General features: G+C 31.2%; 1 protein-coding gene across 1 annotated transcript; it reads left to right on the top strand.

Annotated features, from left to right (window-relative positions):
* Nucleotides 1-9,073: 9,073 nt before the first annotated feature.
* On the top strand, nt 9,074-9,993 carry LOC129292702 (chaperone protein dnaJ 11, chloroplastic-like). Its single transcript, XM_054930312.1, has one exon. The coding sequence runs from the start codon at nt 9,256-9,258 to the stop codon at nt 9,751-9,753; it is 498 nt and encodes a 165-aa protein (XP_054786287.1). The 5' UTR covers nt 9,074-9,255; the 3' UTR covers nt 9,754-9,993.
* Nucleotides 9,994-22,402: the final 12,409 nt, after the last annotated feature.

Below are 22,402 nucleotides of genomic sequence, written 5' to 3'. Positions count from 1 at the left end.
TCTTATGTAGGCATTTGCTAATGAAATTAGCATACCATTTTTGGAAACATGTGCAAAGAATGCTACAAATGTGAAATAGACATTCATGGCCATGATTGCTGGAAAGGATTTGGCTAAGAGAGAAAATAAGGTTTTGTCTAAATATGAGAAAAAATAAGTTCAAGTCAAGAAACTCTTGCAAATTCAACTCATGCATATCATAAATCAAGTGAGCTATAAAAAAATGTTAATCAAGAGATTTCCTTGGAAGATAGAATGAAATTGTGATTGTATTCTAAATTGTACTTATGACCATTCTCCTTTTTTTTTGTATGGGTTAGGATATAGTTTAACGTAGGCATGATATTGTTCTTAACCCTCATGATATATATATATATATATATATTAATATGGGGTGCCTATGATCTTTGTTTATCATTTTGATGGTATTTGACAGAAAGATAAACGAAACATAATAAAATTAATGTTCTTTCATTGAAATTATTGTTGCTTACTATTTCTCTTTACATTTAATCATTTTTCGGGACAATTCAGTTGTCCTCAATGTTGCATTATTGAACTCACATCTTTTACAGGTTAACATGACTTGATATACAATATATAATATTTAAAAAAGACAAAACTTATTGTGAGTGTTTCCTTTTTTTTAGGACAGGATATAATGTAACATGGGCATAATATTGTTCTTACACCCTATAATATATTTTTTTGATTTGGGGTACTAGAACTAGAGGGTAAAAGTATTTTGGCTTAGGTATGGCTTGGGTGTAAAGCTTATAGCTTAAAATACACGTGTTATAGCTTAGGGTGCAAGGCTTTTGGCTTGGGTGTAAGGGTTTTGAATTGGATACAAGAGTTATGGCTTAGGCACAAGGCTTTTGACTTAAGGTGCATATGTTATGGTTTAAGGTGCAAAAGGGTATGGTTTGGGCATAAAGGATCTAGTTTAGAGTGTAAAACTTTTGGTTGAGTCATTTTCATGTAATTTAAAGGCACTGATAGTAGTAAGCTCTCCATGTCTTTAATTTATATGTAATTTACTAGATATTACATGTAAATTATTCTTTAAGTATGCTCGTGAATTCTTTCATATATTGATTTACATATAATCTATAATCATTTTCACATAATTTAGGGGCCCTAACACGAATGTATTCTCTATGTGTTTAGAGATTACATATAAATCATTTGTTAATCATGCTTACAAGTTTTTTCACATATTAATTTACATGTAATTCATAGTTTTTTTCATGTAATTCTAAGGAATTTATAAAGGCGTGCTCTCTATATGTTTGATTTACATATAATTGGTTAGAGATTATATATAAATTATTCCTTAACTATTTAATCCTATAAATAAATACTCCTCAGTTTTGTTTACAGATTACTTCCAATATATGTTTTACTGAGATTAAGAAAAGCTTTAAATCTTATTAACTTTATTTTAAAATTTAATAAATTCTTACATCAACCTCTAATATGGGCAAAAAAATTATTTTCATTAAATTTTTGACATTTAATAAGGACATATAGATAAACATAAACAAAAAAAATAGTAAAATCATTCATATATAAAATTAAAATTAATATTTTTTTCCTACCTCTGTAAATAAGATTAGAGGAGCAAAGGACTGTAGCTGACCCGCTAGTGCAATGCTTGCTGCGCGACTCGCTAATGCCAAAAATAAATGCTGCGCGCCTCCCTGGTCATTATTCGCAGAAGATGTGCAAAGCAACTTCATCTACGACGGTTGTGGGCTTGTGGCAAATGTGATATCTGCAATCATTTGGTTATCAAGAAAGCCAAAAAAAAAAAAAAATGAAACCATGTGCCTTTTCTCAGGCGGTCCTTGGTAAGTATAAATCGTCAACATCCATATAGCCAGTCAATTTCACCATCCATCATCAGTCAATACACCAATATTAATTTTTATTGTTTTTACCAGATAAATTTTGTTCGAAAAATTAAAGTAACTTGACGCTGCCTGCAGTAGGTAAATCATGACCGTGACTGACATCTTTAAAAAACAATTTTTAATTCATATTTTAATAATTTAGTTGTTTTTTTATCTTGAAAAATGAGGTGGGGGGGGATAAGAAACAAGAAATGAGAAAAGAGGGGTTGATTTTATAAGTAGAAGAAAACATTTATTTCAAAAATAAATTTTTATTTTATTTTTAAAATTAGCAATGCACAGATTTATTATGATTTGAAGAGTTTTTTTTATTTATTTATTTTGCAATGCTCATTATTTATATAGTTTTTCAATTTTCTGCCTAAAAAATTAGGTGAGTTGGGTTATTCAATACAAGTAGGGCATATCTTCAAATGTAAAGAGTATTTATAAAGATAATCTAACCGAAGATGTCGGCAAAGAGAAGCAGATAGGTGAGGAGCCACTTGTAACCCAGGCATAGGAGCGTGTCTTTGTTTTTAGCAAGATAATCCGCTGCTCTGCTTTGTTCACGACATATATGCTGTACTTGCATCACCTCCCATTCTAACCCATGGAGATTAAGAACCTCCTTAATGAGACCATAGTCATGGTGCTCCAGATTCATTCAGTTCATGACGCAAAATTTCCAGTGTCTGTAGAATCAATCTCGAGCTTTATCCTTTTGAATCCTCTATCCCATGCTGCTTTGAGACCAATTAAACAAGCCAAAATCTCTGCCGTCCGCCAATCCCCTCCATCCATCTGACACGTAAGACCTTGAATGAACTAAATTTTAAATCAACCCTTAATCTTAGCATAAGTAATAACTTTCAAATAAAATAAGGTGTTTAAATTTTTAATATACCCCAGCAATACATTCTAAACTAAAAAAATTATTATTTATTTTTTGTTATGTAACTAACTGACTGAATTAAATTCAAACATTGTCGGCCTTTACTGGGAGTAGTTGTCACAAAAGGTTTTTTTTTAATTTATATCTTCTAAAACCCACTACTACTTTTATAAAATTATTAAATTAATATTTAATTTTTATTCATTTTTACTATCCCAACATTGTACGGGCATTAAATCTCACATCAAAGTAAAAGATAAGAATAGTATATTTCACTAAGGAGCCGCAAACATCTTTACGCCCATTCGAATGATGGTGCTTTACACAAAGCTTTATGAAACAGATTAAACAGCACTTCTCAATTTTTTTTTTTTTGCATTTCACAGAATTAATTATACACGATATATTTCAGAAAAATTTACAAAATATAAATATAAAAGGGATAAAAATTATTTTATGAATTATAATATTTTTAATAAATGAATTTTATCTGTGATAATATTTTGGTGTTATTTTCATTTGAAAGCTATGACTGTGAAATGCAATGGAAAGAAGCGACAAGGTATATAATGGAGGGGATTGTGTGTCCCTACCACATTCGTGGTGAACTAGTGTTTGTATTTTGAACCTTCAAGCCTGACTACTCCAAAAAAGAAGTGATTGTGTGTTTGAAAATTGAAAGTGCGTGAAAGAGTGGAAATGCCGTCCAGCTTGAGATGAGTGAGGTACAGAGATTCAGTCACATGTCAAAACCTACAAAACTTTTCTTTTCACATGGAAGCTCACAAAGCTATTCTCACATGTAATATCCTCATCAATCACCACCTTCCAAAACTCAACCCTACGCCCTTTTGGTTGTGACATTTAGAAACTCTTAATCATATTTGTTGTGATTGTCCCTTTACTAAAGAAATCACTATTTAAAAAAATAAAATTAATAAGCAAAATTCATCACTAATTTTAAATTTAACAACATATTGTCACTAATTTTAGTTTTTGTTACAAATATGGTGTCATTAATTTAGTGATAGAAATATATGATAAAGAGCTTCTTCAAATTCTGATTACATGGTCACTTAACACAAATCCAACTCGCTTTTGTAGATACAAATCAAGTGTAATGGTTGGGAAGTAAAAAATCCTGACCATGAGAGTTTTTATCTAATAGCTAGTAAGAATCACGTTTTATACCATGAGAGTGTATAAAAAGGCTTTTCATTTGCAAAACACACAATCACGTTTTATCTAAAAGAAAAATTCATAAAAAAATATAATATTTTTAATAAATTTATTAATCATTAATTTGGACAATACATATTTTATCTAAATGATCCAGCTTAATAGTAATTTTTTATTTGTTATAAATTGACTATCTAGGGTTTGAGAAATCCTGAAATAATTTAGTCAGGTAATCCGCACAACTCATAACCTCTTTAGGAGCATGCAAGAACTTGTAGTCCTTATGTGCAATGACCATTCCTTGTACTTCAGCTGTGTCGTCATAGAAAGGATGAGAATTATTTACACCTTGATACACCATGTTTGCCGCATCCAGAGAGTTTGAATAAATCCTCACCCTGTCAAGATTCAACTTTCTACCAAGTTCCATCCCCCCTCTAATGGCTTTAATCTCTGCAATAGTTATAGAAAAACTGCCTAGGTTAGAAAAGAAACCTCCTAGCTGCTCACCACATGTTGCATTATTCATTTGGCTTAGCGATGCATCAACATCCACACGTACCAAAACTTCAGCAGGGGCTGCCCATTTGTAACCATGAAAATTATCTTGCACAGAATGTTGGACCGTGAGGCATTCCAAATCTCTTTCCTCTACATCTGCTTTACTATTTTGGATATATCTCTATAGCCAAGCACACTTTTTCTTGGTCTTCTGACTCTTTCACCACGTCTTTTTTTTTTTTATTATTATTAGTGACTTTTACTTTCTAATTACCTTTTGTTTTATTAATATTATTTGACTTTTCCAAAAATAAATTAAAATGTAACCTCTCACAGTCAATATATCAATGTATATACATACTAAATATATATATATATATATATATATTGTGTGCGCTAGAATATACTCCTTCTATTAAAAATGTATAGCATTTTTAATCGAATCTCACCTCACAATAAAATAGATATTTATCTTTAAATTAATAATATCTTTTCATATTTACTCTTATTTAATGAATTATTTCACTTTAAAAAATAAAGTCATCTATTTAATAAGAACACTTAAAAAAAATATAATGATTACGTATGTGCGTGCGTGCGTGTGTTAATTGCACGGTAGACAAAATTTCTATTCCTAATGCAAATAATTAACAGAAGGGATATTGAACCCACACCTTTTTTTTTTTTGCAAATAACTAACTTAATTTTTTAATTTATGTAAATTAACTATCTAACTTCTACATGCATGACGAAAGCAAGTATATAAAATCCCTCTTATTTTGGTGAAAAAAATATAATCCGTCTTGTTCCCTTTGTTTTAGACATTTTTAACGTAGATTAATAAAAGTCGTTGTTAGATTTTTTACTTGTTCAAAACATATCAATATTCCAATTATACCCTTATTGATTAAATGGAACTGCATCATGCATTGTTCTAAATTACAATAAAACTATTAAAATCATAGGATATTATTTAAACAATATTTGATATTATAAGGAGACACCTAATTATTTTGGACTAATTTAATTTGTTTTAGAAGGCTCGTTATACAAGGATCCGGGAGAGTATGTCAAACAGAAGTGTCATAGACTTGATTTATTTTGGCAAATTTCTTATAAAAAGAAAGATTAGGAGAAGAAATAATTGGTTTAGCCGTTTAGGTGTAGCCTGCAGGAATGGAGGAAGGGATTACAAACATATTCTGGCACATTAATCAGTTTTCATTATCGTTTTTGAAAGGAAACAAATACGATGATTGCGGTTTTCAGTTGTCATTCAAGGAAATAAGTGTGTTATTTTATTTGATATTGAAGTGGACGGTGGACATGTGTGTGACATTAAACCTCCGGGCCCCTTAATTTCCAATTTCTGTTTATTTTCTCTTCATTTGACAATTCAACCTTATTTTATGCAGACCACAAGATCAAGTTTTGGATAAGACCCATTCATTACGTAGATATTATAGTATTTGGGATTGATACCCATTGGCATTTGTCAATTAATCAGTCTTCGATGCTTCAATTTGTCTACATACATTTTGTTTTAAATAATTGCGCAAGTAAAACATCATTTATTCGCCCTAATATTTTATGTTTCACATATAATATTATCGCTATCTTTATTGCTTTAACCACCAGCTTAATTATTAATCTTGCCATTTTTGTTTTTTTTTTCCATTGATCGGTATCCTAAGAAACATGAAATATTATCAGTTGCCACTACCCTACTAGACTAATATGAACTCTCACTATGTAAGAATCATTGTTACTAATAATTGCCTCACGGATACCTTCAGAATGCATTTATCATATTTAATTTATTCACTGCAAGCATGTCCAAAACCATAAACTCAATATATTAAAATAAGTTGATTCAATGTAACTCTCTTTATTAATTGAGCCAAGTGTCTTTCGATATTAATCTCAATTTTCTATGACAAAAAAAAAAAGAAAAAATCACGCTGGTTAAAAGATAAGGACAGGGAGATCAGGTAATTCTTAAACATTGATTGACTTAAACAGATCATCCACGTATTCTGGAGTTAATTGCTCAGTTGTTTTGTTTTTTTGTTTTTTTTTTTTGGGTGACCCATGAAATCAGGAGAAAAGGTCGCTTTTGCTTTTGCTAAAGGTTCCGTCTCAGAAATCACGACCGGCTATACTAGAGGTCGCTCCTGCCCCTTTCAACTAGTGGAGACTGCACCCTCTTCTACGCCTTGCTTATATGTACTACTTTTTTTTTAAATAAATTAGATTGTTTATAAATAACGAGTAGTCTGACTTATTTTTAAATTATGTAGCAAGTATTGTTGAGTTCACATAGTCTTCTCTAAGACTCTAATGCTTCTTATCCACGTTTAGCATTGGAGCCCAAAACACAAGGGTCCACAATTTGATGTTCTATTTAGGACAAAAAGGCTTAAATGTCCCAAAAATTTTTTTTTAGGAGTGCCTAGTATTTTAAATTTTTTTTTTGCAAACAATATTACATTGAAACTTTTAAAAACTTGTTCCACCGTTAATTTAGACTAACCATTGATTGTTAAATTTGATATTTTGACCAATATATTACACGTGTCATATGTTAAACCTTCCCCTTGTTTTTCCTCTCTCTCTCTCTCTCTACATTTGCTCTCTCCGGCAACCTCAGCAATAAACAATAGAGAAAGCTTGTATGCTGTCTTCAACAATCCATTGCACCTGCCTGTTGATCTTGTTCTCTATTCTCTTTAGAACCACTTTTCCTCTTCCTCTCTTTCTCTCTCTAATGAACTGATCCATTCCCAAGGAATCTTTGTAACTAAACCCAACCTCAATGGAACCCACGACGGAAGAAGAGATTGATTTGGTTTTTGAAGTGTGGTTGTGATGAGGGAAGAACTAGTGGGTGCTTCAAATCGTGCACTCTCTTCTATTAAAGCATCACATAATGCTTTATGAGTTATGAAACTGTCCCCCTTAAAAAATATAATATTATAAAATAATATTAAATCACAAGATGTTGCTCATTGTTTCATGTATGTGACACATCAACATTACATAGTCATTGATCTTGATCTCTTTTAGTCTTTTCATATTCTCTCCACTATCCTCTCTTTATGTATTCCTTCCTTCTTTGTGTTTTCTCTTGTTATGTATCCAGACTCTAGATTATCCTCAAATTATTTTAGTTTTCACCAAAATCAACCTATAATTTGTATAGCCATTTGGGTTGGTTTTAATCCATTAAGCTTATTGCCAATGGTGGATGTTGGGAATGGAGGAAAAAGGCACATTTCAACCCCTAGTAATTTCCCACAAGATCTGTTGCAATTGCATAGATTCATGTCTGTGAATCACTTGCCGATGAAGGTGAAGCTAGAGGAGGCAAGCGAGAAAGATGAGGAGGATCTGGAGCTGACCCTTGGCCTCTTGATGAACAGTCATTTTATCTTCCAACAATGAAATGAAACAAAGACAGAGAAGCGAAAGGTAGAGACTTGCGATAGTGATGAATAAGCGAGGAATGGTAGTGATGGTGGGTTGCAGAGAAGCAAAAGTTTGCAGTCGTTAGAATCCGCACTGAGGAGAAGAATAGCTTAAAAAATGACACCTGTAAAGTTAGGTTAAAATATCATATTTAACAATCAACAAGTAGTCTAAGTTAACAACAGGATAATATTAAACTATTTTAAAAAGTTCTAAGATAATATTACTCTCAACAAAGTTTAAACTACTAGGCATTTTTAGAAAAAAAATTTTAAGATATTTTTGCTCTTTTGCTTTTCTATTTACCCATTAGTCTTGATTTCTAAGTGTAATAGTTATATAACTAATTTATATAAATTTAAAAAATAATTAGATCAAATATTTATAAAAAATTGTGTGTTATTTTTCATAAGATATCACTTTTTTCAATCATTTACATTAAAAATAGAACTATTATTTGTGCATGTTGATGTGAGAATTTTTCTTAGAGAATAAAAAATACTAATCTGAGAGACAAAATAGATTGAGATTTTATATATGTTTAGGACAAAAAGACTGCTCAATTAGTTACTATATTTAGGATGGGAAGAAGTATAGTTTATTAAGGATTCAATTAACCTTTTATTTATAACTTCAAGTCTACAACAAAGGAGGGATACCATAGAAAACTAAATTCAAATACCACAGAATTTGGGGAGGGAAAGTGAAAGAGGAAATAAAATAAAAAAGGTAGGACCATTGGCTATAAGAAAAAAGAGTAAGCCTATCCATTTGAACAGTAGGCTGAGTCAGCATGGGAGAGCATCCAATGGATAAACCTCTCCCAAACATTAACTTCCACAAACTCAACCTCATCCACCCAAATACCTTATCGGTTATCGCTCTTCATCGTCTCTCATCTCCCAAAATTTCTTCTTATCAATTTTTGACTTCCCCTGTTTTAAACAACTCGTTAAAACTCTCATCTCACCGCCACACCACACATGCCGCTATTTCATTTCTATCCTTAATAGATCAGTATCAACATTTCAATCATCAACATACGTGAATTGGAAATTACAACTTATTTTTAAGCTCAAACGCAACCCACCGAAAGGTGTGTGCACGCCTGGAAGGGTGAAAGTGGATTCTTCTTAAATTTAAATCAGGACAAAACAGTACAACCTCGGTCATATCTGCCTTGTTCACGACCACGTCACGAGTAACCGCGTATTACGTTGGTAGAGTACACGATCTCTGCAAATACATGTATACGCTTTTCTCTATATAAACTCATGTATCACCGGCTGTGCCTCATCAAGCCACAAGCCTTACCCAATGTTTTCTTCTCCTCCTCCTTCCTCCAGCGTCTTCGTCCAACCTTCCTTCCGACCCTCTCATCACAGAGCCTCCAAAGTCCAGAAAGTTTATTTTCCCGGGAAAATTGCTGCCTCTTACACTGCAACTGAAAACAGAGGAAACAGAGTATTCACGAACATGGCTTCTTCTTCCTCTGCTTCTCTGTACGATGTGCTTGGGATCTCAATGGGTGCCAGCAGCAACGAGATAAAAGCCGCCTACAGGAAGCTTGCGAGAACGTGCCATCCTGATGTGGTGGCCATGAATCAGAAGGAAACCTCGGCCACCGAGTTCATGAAGATCCATTCTGCTTATTCCACGTTGTCGGATCCCAACAAGCGAGCTCTGTATGACAGACAACTCTATGGCCATAATAATAGCAGGCCTCTCACTTCTTCAAACATAGCTTCCATGTCCGGATATCGTACCAGATATGCTCACTCTGGAATGAGCTGGGAGACCGATCAGTGCTGGTAATCTAGTTTTGATCTAGCAGTAGCTATTAGCTAATATGTACAAATGTCAGAAGATTATTAACCCATGTTCTTTCGAAACAGAACACCGGAGGAACATGTACATAGTTTTGGAGCACTTGTTTTCCCAGAGTTTGCTCGTTAATATTAATCATGTTATTGTATATTGTATCCGAAGGTTCTCTGGGGAAATGAGCTTTCCCTCTCTTATAAGTTTTAATGGTGAGCCCTCAATCTATACCAAGAGTGCTGGGACTGGCAACCTCTCGCATTGTTCTTTTGATTAAAATTACGTTTCCATTTGTAATTGTCTTACAACGGTAACAAAAAATATGAGTGGTTTATATATATATATATATATATATATATATAAGGAGAAAAGGGGAATCTTGTAAACAGTTTAGGAAATGAGTCATGGTGATGTGCGATAACATGAAGATGTATAGTTAACCAAGTACTGTTTTGGTCGGTTCTCAAACTATTCAATATCACATTTTAGAGCAAAGAAGGCATTAATTAAATGGTAATAATAATGTTATACTAAATCATGTCAGGAATCTGATTACCAATATTTATATGCGTGAGAGAGAGAGAGAGAGAGAGAGGAATCCATGTTAACCGACAAACGCAAAGATGGCATTGAAAACGAAATATGCTATGGGAAATAAAATTAAAACATTGGGAGAACAAATGGATGAAGACAAACTGTATAATTCCTTCTAAGAATAGATTTCGGCATAGAATTTGGGATAATGGAAGAGACGAGAGGATTGGGCGTGAAAGATTGACTTGAGAAAGGAAAAAGAAATGTGGACGGAGTGAGTGAGGAATAGCCAAAACTAGAGTGAGCCAAAATGTGAACAAATATGAGGATTAATGGGTGTTCTGTTTAACTGTGTTAACCTTGTTGGGCATGCCGATCCCAGATGGAGCTGGAAAATTGAACGCAGACAACTACTGGTATTGTGTTGTGTTCATTGGATTGGCTTTGGGCTCTTCTGTTGGGACTCGGAACTAACTACCAGTACAAACTACCTGTCGCCGTGGGATTCCACGCTCTTGGACTTGAGGGATCCCTCTATTTATTTATATAAAATAATAGTATGAATTATGTTCTCACGGCTCACAGGAGTAACTAGAGTGACTATTTTTGCAGTGTATTAATAATTATGCAGATGCTCTTTTGTCTTTATCTTTGTCATTTTCTATTCATCCAGCATCTTTTTTTTTTTAACCCCCTTAATATATCTTTTTATTTTTTAAAGAGCATGATTTCTTTTATAAATGTTAATTAGCATTAGAAATAGAGTAGACGGTGTAACTCATATTTTTATTGTCGCGAGATATGCAATCAGACGTGTGGTTTCAAAATTCAAATTTTAAATATTGCTAACCAAATGAATTCTACGGTGGGAGAAGAATCAATTGATAAGTGTGTGCATGAATTGAATCGGGAAATGTTAAAGCCACTTTTGAAGTTACTTGTGGAATAGGATACAAGTGATTCCTCCAGGTTTTCACACTAGTGTAAAGCTTGTTGTGTGTGTGTGTATATTAAGTTATCTCTATAATTAACAATTATAAAATTAATTTCTTAAGAAATCTGAGTGTCATTCAAAGAATTATTCTCTTCAAGCAATGCTCTCCATATACACTTTAAAAAATCAAAATCTAAAATGATATTTAAAGAAATCGAACACCATGCCCATTAGTGTAAATCTTTTGCGGTGATTGCAGCAGGGGAAAATTGGGCATGAAGATTAAAAATAAAAAGAGAAATATTTGGAAGGCAAGACTAAATCTTTAAATTCCACAGCAATTCAGCAGCGGAGCTTCAAGATCTCTTGAAACTCAATTGATAATTTTAGAATATGCAAAGGAGTTGTAAGGATGAATCACTTTCCAAATATTTAATCATTTTGGTGTTGATGTGGAATTTTGGCTTGTAATAAGAGCAAAACATGTGAGGAAGGGAAAGGGAAGCAGGAGAACATGAGTGACGCGTAATGCTGAGGTGGTGAGTGGCCTGAATGGCAGTTAGGTCCTATGGATAAGAGCTTAGCCATACAAGCAAGGACGCTCCGCATCCACCTTTGCCTGCCACATCTCTACACATGTACTCACATGATTCAAATTTCACAAACATGTACTTGCTTTTCTTATTTTTTATTTCTATTTTTTTTTTTAAATAATGGAGAATGATAAACTAGCAATCCTTTCGTCCCAATCCATGCGACATTTCTCAAAGTGATTTTAGTATTCACAATATAAAATATTTTGATAAAAATAAAATTTTATTAATGATAATTATTTCAACATTATCCCTCATTATTTTACTCATTAAATAAATTTATTCCCTTTTCTCTCATTGATTAAGAATATTTTTAAAATTTATAAGCTGTATTTAATTAAGGGTAAATGAACAAATTATCAAATAACATCATAGACATTAAATTTGTTAATTATACAAATTTTTCCTTAACTTTCTAAAAACGATGCAATCTTAATTCTTATTGTTGACAAAAATTAATTTCAACTATTGGTTGATTGAAAAATGATAGAAAATGATTAAATTTTTGGATCTTTACATGTAATTTTTATTTTTTTTAATCAACTAACAACCAAAATGAACTTTTGTTAACAACATGTATCAAATTGTATCGTTTTTAAAAGGTTAAAAAAATAATTTACATAATAAATAAGTTTGATGTCTGTGGTGCTATTTAATTTAAAATTCAGAAAATAATTATTCATTTATACTTTAATTAACTTCATTATTACTATGTGTAGTTTTATAAAAAAAAATATCTTATAATAAAGATGGAGTACAATCAACGTTCAAAATTATGGCACGTACTTCCAACCACATGTCCTGTTGGGGCATTTATGCGTGTTGTTACCAATATTATCCATTCATTATTTATTGCGGCCTAAAGCTCCCCCCGTTCCGTCCATCGTATTACGAGTGAAAATTTTATTCCATTCGTGGAACCTTCGTCATTATTTATTTATTTACAGTGAGTTAATCATTAAACATAATAGAATTTGATTTATTAAAATACATGAAAGTACTGTTATCACGTATGTATTTAATTAAAAAACACGACATTGTTGTTTTTAGAAGGGAAAAAATAAGGACACGGGTGTTGGGAGAGAGCAAGAAGTGAAATGGAATTGAGTAGTTGGTTGGCAGGAGATGAGAGTTCCTAGTTATTAGAGTACTCATTATTATTTGCTCCTGAAAGCTTTTTGTTTTTTTTTTTCCATTGCTTGCAAGTATTTTCTTATCAAAACAATCATGATTAAATATTAAATGTGAATACTTTTTTTAATAAAAATTTAAAAATATTAGTACACTATGTTGTGAGCTGCCCGTAAACTCAACTTCTGTCGGTGAACTCAGAACCTTTTGTGGTGTGGTGTCATGTCGTCCTGGAAGATTTTGGCAGAAACTTGAAGGAAAAAGGAATTTCAATTTCGGACTGAATAGTGTGCGGACAAGACATGATATTTGATCCTCACATGTAGGCCCAATTCCCCTTCTCTTACAAGTTGTAAAGCAGGCCCGTTCTTTATTAAGCCTCCAACAAAAACTCAGATCACAACTGCTTTGGCCCATGTTGTAATCCAGTTTCTCAGCCTTTTACGAACAAGGTGTATCTATTTTCTCGTTAAAAAATTAGGATGATGTCTTCCTTCTGACAATCATTAGTCATTACAGTCCCAGAGGGAAAGTTGATTCGATATCCATGGGACAAACATAATTAAGAACAACCAAATTGCAATAATGACATGATTAAATTCTAGAAACAATTTAATCGCTTTAATTATGGCAACAAACTGAACTGATCGTAGACTAGATTGAAATGAAAGAACTGGACCATTTGGAAGAGCAAATATAAGAAAGAACAGTACAGTAGTGTAAGTGATGGTAGTTACCGCTGTTTGTCCTCAAGCTCTTGGAATCTTCACTGCACTTTCCATACATCACAGAATGGAGAGCCATACAAAAGCCGGGAACCGTACGATTCATAAATTTTCTTTGTCATGGTCACTAATTAATACTTGCACGCCCCATTGGTCAATAATACATCATTTCTTTCATCCTTAACAGTTCACAGCCCGTGATTCACTAGTTTTATATCCATTTTACTGTGGCCAAAACTCCTTGATCGAGATATATGTAGTTATATCAAATCAAGATTCAAGAACCTGAGGCGGAGAGGAACGAAACGAATCTTTCCTTTCCTTTTTTTCATTGTTCATTTCTCCGTCGTGTTTCATTCCATAAAAAGCTTCTTAATTGTTATACACTTGTAGCGCCCCGCAGCTTCTGTTAGCAGAACCAGTGATGTCGTTACAGTCACGTAATTGTTAAATTTTTATGCCTCCAATAAATTAGCCAGGGAGGTAATCTTTAAAGTGAAGATAACAGAAGAGATCAGATGAGACGACAAAGCAACGTACACAAGTTATCAAGAAGAATTAATGTGACTAATATTCAATATTCAGGATATTATATGAGGCACGTAGTGAGATGCTCTTCTAGATTGTCATGATATTAAAAGAAAGCTGAGTGACAATAAAAATGGGGTTCACGTCACATGAATCTCATTCAATATACGCCCTTTCTTTTTCTTTCGCATAACATCTCTGATCTGAGACCTGTTATAATTTATAAATTAAGAAACTGCACGTGATTCTCGATCCGCACATCAGTTTCACTAAATTGATCATTCTCATTAAAGAATTACGGCTAAGTGGATAACATTTTTCCCACTTGGTTTTGACATTATAATAAACTTGGGGATGGCATCATTAGGTGATTCAGAGAAGAAATTCGATGTTGGAATTTGAGTGCAAACACACAGGTTCCACATATATGGAAATATCTTATCAAGAGAAGTATGAGTGGGATTGGCCAGATTTAGATTGATGAGTGGCAATAGGCTGTTGCATGTGTATATGATGGAACGTTTTACCAATAAGTATGATGTGATGTGAATAGAGGCTACTAATTCACACCACATGTAGTATACTGTGCTGCTGCATGTACGTACTGCCTTCATTCTGAAGTTATACTATATTGAATTCTAGCTAAGTAATTAAATAATCCATGCATGACATGCATTGATTCCAATATATATAGCAAAGGAAATTCTGGTCACAAAGATACAGAAATTAAAAAGGAGATTGGAATTACATCCCGTCGACTATTATGGTGTCGTCCACTAAATTATTATGCAATAAAATTAACTGTGTGAAAATATCCAACTGCGGGGGCCTGGGGGAAATCATCACCTAAAGGCAACCATATACATGTCGATCGCTGAATTACTTTTATTGAATTTGTGAGAGACTGCTCGATAAAAGAGAAAACAGACACCATAAATCTTATCAGCAGCCTGCAAATAATGTTGATTGAGTATCATTAATGATGATGATAATATAACATAACATACGTGCGATGCATGTTTCAGTTTTACTCAACTGTCAATCGTTTCTTTTCATCATTCGTCCTTGTAAGTACTATCGCCAATTAGGAAAGGGGGCTAATTATTATTAGCTAATTAAGCGTCAGTACAAATTAATTAAGCACATCACTAATAATTAATACGTGGCCGTCTCATTCCATTTGCACAATCAAAATTTTTAAGCGCACACTAAATCAATGCATAAATGTGGAAATGCCCTCATTGAAATTGTGCAACAAAGAAGCATAATTCTAGATAGAAGCTTACAACACTCCTAAGCGTTATTAAAAAAAAAAAAAACAACTAACATCCATATTTCCCGATGTTCATTAAAGAACTTGTGTGTGAGTGAAACCTGGATGTTTTTGGGTTGAAAGTTTTAGCTCGATCTCTTTCTTACTGGCAGGGGAAAAAAAAAAACTTTTTCTTCTTTATGGGAAGAGGAAGTGTCGAAACCACGACAAAAACAGCGCATCATGCTTGAGTGAAGCTTAAGATTCTTTCTATTATATGATTCTTGAATAGTACTATATGGGGAGATCATGAAAACGACTAAAGCTTAATTGATCTTTTGGCTCAATAAGTGCGTTCTCAAAGCATTTTACTATCTTCCTCTTTGACGAACATTTGAAAGAGAAATTAATATTTTATATTTACTTAATAGATACGCTATATGTTCAGAGAAAAAATTATCAAGGGTTAGTTGAAACAAAAGACATTAATGCATGTATATAGAATAAAAAAGTCCTTCCAAAACAGAAGGTACCTGCACGTATTATTTACAGCGACAGAAAGCACTTAACAAATAAAATAACAAACTTATTTCGTTATTTGGTTAGATAATATAATAGAGGAAAAATGACAGTTAAGACTCAAAAGATTAATTAATTTAAGTTAAATTCTAACTAATTTCAGAGTATTAACAAAATCCTTTAATCCTTCAGTGGTAAAATATTAAGTTTAATAACCATGAGATTTGCAAGTTTAGCCTCTAAATTTACAATTTTATTGTGATGCATTTGTAATTTATTTTTTAAATTTTAATAAAGAATCATTTGTCATTAATGCAGAAAAATAATAAGTCTAATAATTTTAAAAATTTGCAAATTTGACTTTCAAATTTACAATTTCATTGTGATGCATTTGAGAGCACAAATATTTATCTTTAATATTAAAAAATATTAAATCTAACAGTTTTATAAATTTGTAAGTTCAGCTTTCAATTTTATAACTTTATTATAATGCATTTGCAACTTATTTTTAAAATTTTAGTAAAAAACATAAATGTTCATCTTTAATTTTGACAAATAAAAGGCTTAATAAATATTGATTTTTCTTCATAATTCTATTAAAATTTAAAAAATAAGTTACAAATTCATTATAGTGAAATTACACAATTAAAAGTCAAATTGATAGACTTGACATTTCATTATTAAAGGACTAAGAGATTTTTTTTTGACACTTTGAATTAGTTGGAAGTTAACATAACTTAAATTAATTGATCTCTTTGAAATTTAATTTTCATTCTCCTTATAACAAACTTATGGGGCTTGGGCTTGAATGCTGTTGGGTACTTGCATACATTCATACAAGTAACAACATGGGGGGTTTTGAAATTTTTAAGATATTAAAGATCTTTTTTTTCCTTGGTGGATTTTTTTTAAAGAGTGTACATGTATATCTTCCAATTGAAAGAAATCATGCATGTTTGAAAGATAAGGTCAAATATTAGTTGTGACCATTTCTTATAATGGAGATTTAAACGTTAGTTTGTTATATATTGTAAGTAACTATAGCTGATTCAGTTAATCTTAACCTCATTAATGGAAGATTTTTTTTTTTTTTTTGGGTTGCTTGGTGATGTTATTAACTTATGTTGCCTGCTTGGCCTTTCTTTTCCAGTGGAATATACATATTTTTCTCTGTGTATTGTAAGATGCTAAAAGAATAGCTAGCTAGGCACTATTCGTGATTTATGAATTGTATAACATAAACTATAACTTTTTTTAAAATTTTTTTATTCATATTTGGATAAGTTGCTCTGCCTCTCCCTCCCTGACTCGTGTAGTTAATTAAGTTATTAAAAGAGTCTTTAGCATAACCTTTTTAATAATGAGTGGTACCAATAATATTCTTTAATCGTAAATGTAAAAGATGAATTTAAAGAAAGGTAAAAAGAAACGAAAGGACGATCATGATGAGTAATTATTGTTGTTCACTTCTATAAAAAAAGAATAAATGACGGTTATTTTAGTTCATAAATGATGGTTAATAAATGTCATTTATTCGGCTGACATTTAAAGACCCTCAATAAATGACGATTATAAAACCGTCATTTAAAATAAAATTTTTACGAAGAGAGAAGCAAATTGAGAATTTAAATGACGGGTAAATAAAATACCCGTCATTTAAAGTATGGTAAAAATTACGACCATATTTTAAATGATAGGTAAATGAGATACCCGTCATTTAAAGTCAGTATAAATGACGGGCAGTTTTTTTAACCGTCATTTATTTCATAGCCGTTATTTTTTATGTGGTTTTTTTTAATTCGTGAGCTGTTTTTATACCAGCCCCCTGCAAAAAGAAATCAAAATAGTAACAGCCAACTATTCCAGATTTTAATACCAACGAAATTTATTGTATTCAATTTCAAAATTAATCAATAAACAAATGTAATTATATAAAGTAACCTTTTTCCAAAAATAAACTGCCTATTAAAAAAATTCCTAACTACTTCTTCAAGGTAGTTCTATTAATCTTCTTTATATAAAGTCCACACTTGAAAAATATATTGACACCATTCTTCAATTACCTCATTTATTTCTGCATTCTCGAATTCTTCAACATAAGAATCATCATAGTACTGCAATATATAAATGATTCAACATATATTAATATAATTTTAATACATTGTATATTTTTATAATTTAAAAGTTAATATTTTTGACATACCATCTCGGGAATTATGCTCTCGTTATGGATAATAATGTCCTTCATGAACCTCATGACGCAATAGCCACAATCCAAGTTATTTTTCTTTTGCCTTGGACACTAAAAATTAAAGAATATATAAATATGTATTAATGTATTAAATTTTAATTTAATAAATGATTTCATTACTTTAATTATATTCCAAGTGTAGGCCGCATCAAAATTTGTAAAGGACCTTGAAATTGATTGTTTTGTGTTAGTGCAGTATAACACAATCGCCCTAATGAAACAATAAAAAATATGTTAGTATGACATTTAAATAATTAAATAAATATGTAAAATACTTTATATATGCACTTACATATTAATCAACTCTAATAAAATTTGTCTCCTCCCTGGTTCCCCTTTAAGAGAATCGAGATAATATATTTTTGGAGTGTTGCCGAATGGTTCGGCGGTGATCAACATCCAATGGTCCCTAATAGTATTAACAAGTGTGGCAAAATTATAATTAATCCATTAAATTAAAAATAAAAAATTTATTAAGATAAGTGAGAATTTCGTTACCCTTGACAGTACGGTATTATGAATAATGTTCCCTTTCGAGCCCTTGCTTTAAAATTTTCGCTTAATGCCTTTGCTTGTTCTAAAATTTTGTCGCTTTTAATTAAGGCATGTGCACCCACTTCATGAGGACTAACAATGACGAACTTCGTTTGCAGATTGAAAGGGCAAAACATGAGGAGATATTTAAGCAACAAAAATCAACCAATAAAATAATCTATAATCTCAAACAAATCAATTCCATAATCTAGAAATCTAAGCATATCGGAAGAAAATGAAGGAAAAACCATAGAAATCACAAACCCATGTACCTTAGAGAAGAGAAGATGAAACACAAAGAGAAAGCTAATAAGAGAGGAATCGGACGGTGTAGGAGGAGTACTTTCACGTTGGCGAGGGACTACGGTGGTCAACAGCAAGAATGAAGGCTGATTGTGAGATTTCTATCGATTTCTTGTAGAAGAGGAGAAGAGAGAAAACATGAACGACGAATGGGCGGGAATGAAAAAATAAACCTGAAAACAAAAATAAAAAGGAAATAAATGACGGGTATTTATATAGCCGTCATTTATTCCATAATATATGACGGGTCCATCATATATAAGGAAGGCTTTAAATGACGGTTGTTTTAAACAACCATCATTTAAAGCCTAACGTTTTTTTATTTTTTTTAAATGAAGAAAATCAAACGTTGGCCACGAATATATGACGGGTGTTTGAAAACTCCATCATATATAGTTCAGGACTTTAAATGACGGGTGTTTAAAACAACCGTCATTTAAAGTCCTGAACTATATATGATGGGGTTTTCAAATACCCATCATATATTCGTGGCCAACGTTTGATTTTCCTCATTTAAAAAAAATAAAAAAAAACTTTAGGCTTTAAATGACGGTTGTTTAAAACAACCGTCATTTAAAGCTTTCCTTATATGTGACGGGTGTTAAAACCCGTCATTTAAAGTTTTAAAACTTTTTAACTTTTTATTTTAAGAATCTGAAACGGCGAGTACAAATATATGATGATTTTTTCTATAACTGTCATATATTGTTTAAACTTTATACGACGGGTTTTTAAAATACCCGTCATTTAAAGTTTAAATTTAGTTTTTATTTTTTTTCTTCTAGTAAATGAAATGTTTGGCTAAAATAAATGACAGGATTTTTTAATACCCGTCATTTAAAGTCTTGTAATATATGACGGTTTTTTTAAGGCCCGTCATTTATTTGATCACCATCACCTGCCTATCTCATATATGACATGTTTTTATTTGACCGTCATTTTTTATGGCGTCTTATATTTACGTATTTGTAGTAGTGGTTGTTGTTATCGTTATTATATACACACACTTTCTCTGATCGAATAATACGTTATAGTTGTAACGTATTATTGTTAGCCAATTTCTCCTTCCCCATTCAGTTTCTGCTGAGTGCTGAAAGCAATTTATTTTGGTTATTGCATATTTTGATCAAGTTTCATGTTCTCATTTCCACATAAAATTTGCATATGAGCTTTTTTTTTTTTTTTTAACCTGCAGACATCGATCATTTGCGATGTTTACTTCTCCATTCCCAACCAGCATTCACAAGACAAGTAATCCCCGAATTCTACGGAAGCGATGCTTCACATTCACCTTTAACTTTTTTTCCTTAAAAAGAGAGGAAAAAAAAAAAAGGAAAGCAATAAATTGAATGAATGATATATATATATATATATATATATTAGTAATTGAACGGAAAAATTTAATTTTGACTGAGGACCTAGGGTCTGCAGTGAGATTTTAAAATTGTTTGGGCCATTCATGCTAATAAATTTCTTATGTATGCGGGTCATGATTCATGAATGAGGTTCTCTCAACTTTATGTCTAATATCTCCTCCTTTGGAAGGTCTAGATAAACATTCTTTGTTTTTGTGGTGGAGATGAGGAGCGAAGGAAATTCAATTTCCATTTTTATTCTAGTAGAAGGGTTAAAAAATATATAATATGACCTCCCTTCTATTTTATTATAATTATAGAGACTTCTATTTTGTTTTCAAAATATACACTTTAGTTCAAATTTAATATTCTGTTAAATATTTTAAAATGTTTAATTTTTTCCTTGTAATTATGTTAAAAAATTATAATTACTATTTTTTTATAATCAAATTTTATATTCTTTCTCTTCAAATTTAACTAATTCATCTATAATTATATTAAATACTTATTTCATTAAGTTTTTTTTACATATGTTTTTGTTAGCCAACTTATGTATTCATTTTAAAAAAAGTTAATAAATAAATAATTTTACATAACTAAAAATAAAATATCAATAAAAAATTATATATATATATATATATATATAGTTAAATTGTTTTTAAGTAACATTAATGTTTAAAGAGAAGTGCTTTGATCTAACAAATATGATTTAATGGTCAACTAACAATTTATGTAGTTGAAAATTAAATCTTTAAAATATAAGGGAGGTTTGTATTTTGTGATTATTGATTGTATAGAAAGTTTGCATAGGTTTTTGAAATATAAGAGATGTACACATAATTAAGGTAAAATCGAAGGGAGGTTTGTGTATGAAAACATTGACTCAATGTATGATTTATATTCTATGAGTTTATCAATGTATGACCTCCAAATCATTAGTTGAAACCTAAAATTGGAGCACCTATTATGCTTTTGAAAAATATTGATAAATTTCTTGTCTCTATAATGAGACATGTCTAATCATTACTTAGACAAGAAAGCATATTCTAGAAGCACAAATAATTTTAAAATCAAATGTTAGGATAAAGGTCTATATTTTAAAGATTGATATGTCACCTTATAACTTTTCACTGTCATTCACTCTTCCCAGAAGACAATTTTCAATTATATTGCCCTTTGTTATAGCAATAAACAAGAGCCAGGGTCAGAGCTTGCTTAGCATTGAGTTGTATTTACTAAGACTTTTCTTTACACATGACCAATTATATGTTGTTATATACTTCCTCCATTAAAAAATGTAAGACATTTTTAATCGAATCTCACATCCAATAAAGTAGTTACCTACTTTTTAACTAATCTTATTTTTTTATATTTACCCTTATCAAACACCCTATAATAAATATAAAATCATTATCAATAGGGGTACTTTTGAAAAAAAGAAAATAATTACACCTTCAAAGATTATAAATACCTTGCATTTTTTTACATCCAACTCTTTAAAAAATATCTTATATTTTTAAATGAAAAGAATATATCTCGAGTGTGAAATAGGAAATAGTTAAAGATAATAATTCTTGATGTAGATGGTGAGCCAATGTTAACTTCAAACGTACTCCTCTAGTCCTATTTATAAAACAAAAGGAGAATATTTGATTTGATCCTATTTGTAAGCATTTCAATGATTATTATGTTCATTTTTATAATTTTACCCCTGTTAAATGTAGAGTAATTTATTTTAAAGTACCTATATTTAATAGAGATAAAATTAAAAACTTATTAAATTTTTAGATAGAATTAATGAGGTTTAAGGTTTTTTTTAATTCTAATGAAAATGTTAGAAGTGACTTATAAATTAGAACTAGAGAGAATAATGATGTAGAGAGATGTTTAGCAATCTAACATATGTATGACAGCTTTCCATCCATTGAGATGGTGTACTTTTTTTTTTTTTTTTACTCTTTGACTCTTTATATGGTGTAACAAA

Source organism: Prosopis cineraria, unplaced genomic scaffold (genome assembly GCF_029017545.1).
Source record: "Prosopis cineraria cultivar Desert tree isolate PC_DT_omini unplaced genomic scaffold, ASM2901754v1 PC14, whole genome shotgun sequence".
Classification (NCBI taxonomy): domain Eukaryota; kingdom Viridiplantae; phylum Streptophyta; class Magnoliopsida; order Fabales; family Fabaceae; genus Prosopis; species Prosopis cineraria.
Note: the sequence above shows the minus strand (reverse complement) of the source record. Positions and strands in the feature narration are given on the sequence as shown.